Here is a 7093-nt window from a genome sequence, read left to right as displayed (position 1 = left end):
GGGATTACTGAGTGACAGTGTGAGGGAGAGGGATTAACATCAGTAGAATGGCTGTGGCGGGTATAAATATTGGAGGATTGAATCCAAAAGAGAGGGTCCTATTAGTAATCGTTAGGACCATGAAGCAGCATCCAAGCAACTCACGGTTATCTTTATTATTTATATATTTATAATTTCATACAATATTGAACTTCCAAAAAAAAAAGACTGTAACATTGTGTATGTAAAACGGGGCATGTACACTTGCCAGAAGATGCCCCTGTACAGAACAGTAAGAGAACTCGTGGGGTTCAACTGAAGCTCTGTTTCCTGGTGTAGTACCATTGGGACTGTCTGTCTGTACCCATCCTCTCAGCTATCTCTTCTTGGCTTTGCCGTGCATGTGAGGGAGTTGAAGATGTCTGGTTGATTGAATGGTGTGCAGTGGTCTGGCTCGGAGGTCATTGCTCCGGGGAGGGATCAGATGTCTTCTTGGGGTCCCTGTCCTCTTTGCCACCCTCGCTGGCATTTTCATTGCAATCCGTGGTGTCTAGGTTCGAGCTGGTGATGGCCACCTCCTGCTCAGTGATGTGCAGTTGACTCTCCTTGTCCGGTTGGCCCATGATGAGTTTGACAAAATGTTGCAGCTCCTGGAGTTCGTAGACAGTCTGGAGAACCACCAGCAGAGCGACCAGTCCGATCACCAGGTAACCTGCACACGGGCAAAGGCACACTGTCAGTAAGGCAACATCGTTCTGGTTAACCCTGCCGGCCACTGTCTAAACAGGACAAGTACCACACAGAGTAGAGCGTGAGAACCAGAGTAAAGCGCCCTGTACTCTTCTAACTGAAATTCAGGCTTCCTCCGTACTGTCCTCATCAAACAATCCCTGGACAGGGTCCTCACAGGGTTAGATACAGAGTAAAACTCCTTCTACACTCTCCCCCATCAAACACTCCCAGGACAGGGACAGCACGGGATTAGATACAGAGTAAAGCTCTCTCTACACTGTCCCTCATCAAACACTCCCAGGACAGGGACAGCACGGGGTTAGATACAGAGTAAAGCTCTCTCTACACTGTGCCCCATCAAACACTCCCAGGACAGGGACAGCATGGGGTTAGATACAGAGTAAAGCTCTCTCTACACTGTCCCCCATCAAACACTCCGAGGACAGGGACAGCATGAGGATAGGCACAGAGTAAAAGTCTATTGGAATTAAAAGTGGAAGTTCTTCCAGTGGCTGAGACAAAAGTCCTCCCTTGTTCAATGTCAAGTGAATTAGTGCGGCCCGGGATCTTGCTGTGTCCTGATTGGGTCACCCCCCCCGCCCCCCCATCCGCCTAAACAAAAGTACACCCTGCCCCTGAAACTGATCTCACTACACTTCAAATCATTTGGTGAAGATATGAGGCAGTTTCACATAAATAATGCTCTTTCCCTTACGATTGAATTCCCTGGCCCACAAACCACACCTCCCCCCCACCCCCACCCTTCACCCAAAAGGAATGAAGGCCTCATTTTAAGCTTTTTAAAGTTCCATTTCGAGGATGTTAATAAGCTTACCAGGGAAAGGATTCCAAAACAAAAGGGTTTACATTTGAGGAACACCCATCTGTGCACATTCACAAAAATGTAAAACTAAGCCGAGGTGTTGTTTAGTTCAAACAATGAGCAATTTGTTATCCTATTTCTGCAAATAATTAGTCCCTCAAACCCACTGTGCTAGAGGGTCTCCTGGCTGGGGTAGCAGCGACGATATTTTCACATGTGAGTTATCCCCTTTGGGGCTGTGAACAGAAGACTGAACTACCTGAGGAGTATCCCAGATGACTGGAAAATAATAAACGTAACACCTTTATTTGAGTGAGGAGGGAGAGACAAAGCAGTAAGTAATCTTTAGGCCTCCCTAACCTGTTCTTCCTCCCACCTATCCCCTCCTCCCACCTCAAGACGCACCTCCATCTCCTACCAACCAACCTCATCCCGCCCCCTTGACCTGTCCGTCCTCCCTGGACTGACCTATCCCCTTCCTAACGCCCTACCTACACTCACCTTTACTGGCTCCATCCCCGCCTCTTCGACCTGTTTGTTTCCTCTCCACCTATCCTCTCCTCTATCCATCTTCTATCCGCCTCCCACTCTCTCCCTATTTATTTCAAAACCCCCTTCCCCTCCCCCTTTTCTGATGAAGGGTCTAGGCCCGAAACGTCAGCCTCTCTGCTCCTATGATGCTGCTTGACCTGCTGTGTTCATCCAGCCCTGCACCTTGTTGTCTCGGATTCTCCAGCATCTGCAGTTCCTACTATCTCTGATTCAATCTTTAGGCCAGTTAGGCTAACTTCCCCCGTGTGGAAATTGCTACTCTTCATTGTGAAGAAGGTTATAGCAGGACATTAGACTCAGGAGTGATGTACAGGAAAGAACATGATGCAATCAGGTGGAGTCAAGTCAGCACTGCTGCCTCACAACGCCAGAGTCCTGGGTTCGATTCCACCCGCGGGTGGCAGTCTGACTGTGTGGAGTTTGTATCTTCTCCCCGTGTCTGCGTGGGGTTTCCTCCGGGTGCTCCGGTTTCCTCCCGCAGTCCAAAGATGCACAGGTTAGGGTGGATTGGCCACGCTAAATCTGCAGTTACAGGGATAGGGTTGGCAGGGTGGGGGGGTGGATCCTGGATGGGGTGCTCTTTGGAGGGTCAGTACAGACTCGATGGGCAGAATGGCCTCTTTCTGCACTGTGGGGATTCTATCATTCTAAGTACTTAGATTTCCAAAATGCGTTTGCCAAGGTACGAAAAACAATGGTTGGGGCACATGTTATGATCACCTGGAGTAAGAGGTAACATATTAGCTCAGAGAAAGCACCAGCTAGTGAATGGGAAGCAGATAATAAGGACTTTTGGAGTGGACTGTCTGTCACTGGCGAAGTGCCAAGTGGATCAATGTTTGGGGCCTCAACTATTTACAATCAAAATCAATGACTCTGGTACAAAGGCTAAATTTACCAATGACACCAAGACAGGGAGAAGAGGAAGTGATCAAGGTGAGGTAGATAGTCTGTAAGGAGACGGGTTGAATGAGCCAAATGCAGTATGACATGGGATAATGTGAATTCATTCACACTGACAGGATTTAAACTGAAAGCTCCCAGGCTCAGAAATTCAGCCTCTCGAGTAAAAGCAAAATACTGCAGATCATCTTCAATCGTATTGGACTCAAAACATTAACTGTTTCACTCTCTCCACAGAAGCTGCCAGACCTGCTGAGTTTCTCTAGCATTCTCTGTGTATGTTTCAGAAAACCAGCGTGTGGGAGAGCTGGTCAGTGGGGATTTTGTTGGCCGCGTAAGCTGATAAAGGGAAGGGCAAAATATTTATTATTTAAGGTCAAGTCACCATAGTTGCACTGTCTCATTAGAGAGAGAGAGAGAGAGACAAAACCAGTGATGAGTTTAACCTAAGGGTCACCATGCCTCTAAGCTGAGAGGGGAAAGATTTAAAAGGGACCTAAGGGGTGACTTTTTCACACAGAGGGTGGTGCGTGTATGGAATGAGCTTCCAGAGGAAGTGGTGGAAGCTGGTACAATTACAACATCTAAAAAGGCATCAGGATGGGTGTGTGATTAGGGAGGTTTTAAAGGGATAATGGGCAAAATGCTGGCAAATGGCACTAGATTAATTTAGGATATCTGGTCGGCTGGACCAGAAGGGTCTGTTTCTGTGCCTCTATGACTCTAAAACGAAGAGACTCCCCCACACCCCTGCCGAACAACTTCCGGGACGACTCACATGCAATGCCGACCTTGTAGAGGTGCTGGAGGCTGGGGTAGCGGGACTTCCCTGGGACGTAGTCCCCCAGGCCGATGGTGCTGAGAGAGATGAAGCAGAAGTAGAGAGATTCAGTGTAATCCCAGCCCTTCTCCAGAGCCATGAACGCTGCCGCCGGGATCAGGAAGAAGCAGGTGGCCACGATGCTCCCAATCACGAGGGCATGAATCCGTGCCACCACAGGCATCGGCAAACGCCAGTGGGTGTGGATATAAGCGATGGGCACCCAGTGCACATAATACATGAGGTGCTGCACCAGGCCGGTGAGGAGCAGAAGGGTCATGGGGATTCCCAGCACCGAGTACAACATACAGAAGACTTTCCCTCCGTTGGTGAAGGGGACACTGTGCCCGTAACCTGGAAACAAGCGAGAAAATAATAGTTTAGGAAAGACTTGCCAGTGTACCCTCCCAACGTCACCCCTATCCAGCACCTCCGGGTGTGTTTCACAGCCAGCAGGGCAGTGACTTCTTTCTATACGGGCTCAGCGATTAGTCCCACTCTCCAGCTGATTTCCCCCGCCATAGCTCTGAAAATATTCCCAATTTATATAATGCTGCAAACATGCCCCTGAATCAGCCCTCAGCAGAAACCAGAGGCAAGACTGATCTACAGCGTGGAAACAGTCACGCCAGGAAAATGCCAGGCAATGGACATCACCAATTCGAGACAATCTAACCACCGCCCCTTGACATTCAATGGCGTTACCCATCACTGCATCCCCCGCTATTCGGGGCTTATCACTGACCAGAAACTCAACCTGACCAGCTATGGGCTACAAGCGTGGTTTTGAGGCTAGGAATCTTACAGTGAGCAACTCACTTCTTGACTACCCAAAGCCTGTCCACTATCTACAAGCCAGTTGCCCCTGGATGGGGGCAGCTCCAACAACACTCAGGAAGCTCGACACCATCCAGGACAAAGCAGCCCCCCGCTCGACGGGCACCACATCCACAAACGTCCCACTCCCTCCCCCACGACGCTCAGTAGCAGCAGTGTGTACCATCTACAAGATGCACTGCAGAAATTCACCAAAGATCTTTAGACCTTTTAAACCCATGACCATGATCATCTGGAAGGACGAAAGCAGCAGATGCATGGGAAGTTGCAAGTTGCTTTCTGAGCCACTCATCAGCCTGGCTTGAAAATAGATCAGCTGTTCCTTCAGTGTCACCGGATCAAAATCCTGGAATTCCCTCCCTGAGGGCATGATGGGTCTATCTACAAGCACTCTGATTGCAGCGGTTCAAGAAAGCAGCTCAACACCATGTTCTCAAGGCAACTAGGAATGGGCAATAAATGCTGGTCCATTCAGCGATGCGTACATCCATGAGAAAATTTTTTAGAACAGGCCATTCGGCCCATCGGAGTCCATTATTGATGTTAATGTACCACACGAGATTCCTCCCGCCTGCCTCTTCATCGTTCCCATTCACTCTATCCTCAATTCCTTTCTGCCATGTGTGTTTATCCTACCTTCCCCATAAAGATATCCCACTCCCTTTGTGAGCAGGTTCCACGTTCTGCCAACCCTCAGGCTGAAGAATTGAACTGGATTTATTAATGACTCTCTCTTAGTTGTGGTCCCTTAGTTTTTAAACCTTGCTCACCCTATGCAACGACCCTATGCCTGCACTGCAGCACGCCTCTGGTCGGTGAGGTCAGTTGATAGATAAAGTTTGGTCGAGACTTCATAGGAGTCAGTCTTCTGCATGTGATCAGAACCCCTCAGAAAACATGCAAAGAGGCCAGTCAACCATCGATCCTGTTCCTCTGTTCAATTGGAATCACAGCTGATCTCCATCTGCCTACCTACAATCATTATCTCTTCAGAGAATCATAGAACAGAATCATACAGTACAGACTGCGCCAACACCACCACTGTCAATACAATGCCAGCCTCCAGCCTTGACAATGTTTTCATAGAGCCATAGAGATGTACAGCACGGAAACAGACCTTTCGGTCCAACTCGTCCGTGCTGACCAGATATCCTAAACTAATGTAGTCCCATTTGCCAGCATTTGGCCTGTAACCCTCTGAACCCTTCCTATTCATGTACTCATCCAGATGCCTTTTAAAAGTTGTCATTGTACCAGCCCCCACCACTTCCTCTGGCAGCTCATTTCATATATGCATCACCCTCTGCGTGAAAAAGTTGCCCCTCAGGTTCCCTTTAAATCTGTTTCCTCTCACCTTAAACCTATGCCCTCTAGTTTTGGACTCCCCCACCCTGGGGAAAACACCTTGACTGTACAGCCTAGGCATGCCCCTCATGATTTTATTAACTTCTATAAAGTCATCCCTCAGGGTCAGATGCTCCAAGGAAAACAGCCCCAGCCTATTTAGCCTCTCCCTATACCTCAAACCCTCTAACCCTGGAAACATCCTTGTAAATCTTTTCTGCAGTCTTTCACATTTAACAACATCTTTCCTATAACAGAAAGACCAGAATTGAATACAGTATTCCAAAAGTGGCCTAATCAATGTCCTGTACAGCTGCAACATGACCCTCCCAACTCCCATACTCAATGCACTGACCAATAAAGGCAAGCGTACCAAACGCCTTCTTCACTACCCTATCTACCTGCAACTCCATTTTCAAGGAACTATGAATCTGCACCCCAAGGTCTCTTTTTTCGGCAACGCTCCTCAGGACCTTACCATTAAGTGTATAAGTCCTACCTGATATGCCTTTCCAAAATGCAACATCTCACATTTCATAGAATCCCTTAAGTGTGGAAACAGGCCATTCGGCCCAACAAGTCCACATCGACTTCCGAAGAGCATCCCACCCGGACTCACCCACTTACTCTATCCCTGTAATCCTGCATTTTCCATGGGTAATGCACCTAACCTGCACATCCCTGGGCACTATGGGACAATTTAGCATGGCCAATCCACCCTAACATGCACATCCCTGGGCACTATGGGACAATTTAGCACGGCCAATCCACCCTAACCTGCACATCCCTGGGCACTCTGGGGTAATTTAGCACGGCCAATCCACCCTAACCTGCACATCCCTGGGCACTATGGGACAATTTAGCACGGCCATCCACCCTAACCCGCACATCCCTGGGCACTATGGGACAATTTAGCACGGCCAATCCACCCTAACCTGCACATCCCTGGACAGTATGGGGTAATTTAGCACGGCCAATCCACCCTAACCTGCACATCCCTCGGCACTATTGGGCAATTTAGCATGGCCAATCCACCCTAACCTGCACATCCCTGGACACTATGGGGCAATTTAGCACGGCCAATCCACCCTAACCTGCACATC

The 7093-nt window shown here is 48.8% G+C and overlaps 1 protein-coding gene across 1 annotated transcript in view; it reads right to left on the bottom strand.

The window, feature by feature from the left end:
• Window positions 1-146: 146 nt before the first annotated feature.
• The window catches only part of LOC109920225 (potassium channel subfamily K member 1-like), an 8588-nt gene continuing 1641 nt past the window's right edge, over window positions 147-7093 (bottom strand). The window contains exons 2-3 of the mRNA XM_048619785.1: window positions 3768-4163; window positions 147-691 (exon numbers count right to left, since the gene is read on the bottom strand). Coding sequence (XP_048475742.1) covers window positions 441-691; window positions 3768-4163 — 647 coding nt within the window. The 3' untranslated portion in view covers window positions 147-440. The remainder of the gene's footprint in view (window positions 692-3767; window positions 4164-7093) is intronic.

Source organism: Rhincodon typus, chromosome 43, assembly GCF_021869965.1.
Source record: "Rhincodon typus isolate 14 chromosome 43, sRhiTyp1.1, whole genome shotgun sequence".
NCBI lineage: Eukaryota > Metazoa > Chordata > Chondrichthyes > Orectolobiformes > Rhincodontidae > Rhincodon > Rhincodon typus.
Note: the sequence above shows the minus strand (reverse complement) of the source record. Positions and strands in the feature narration are given on the sequence as shown.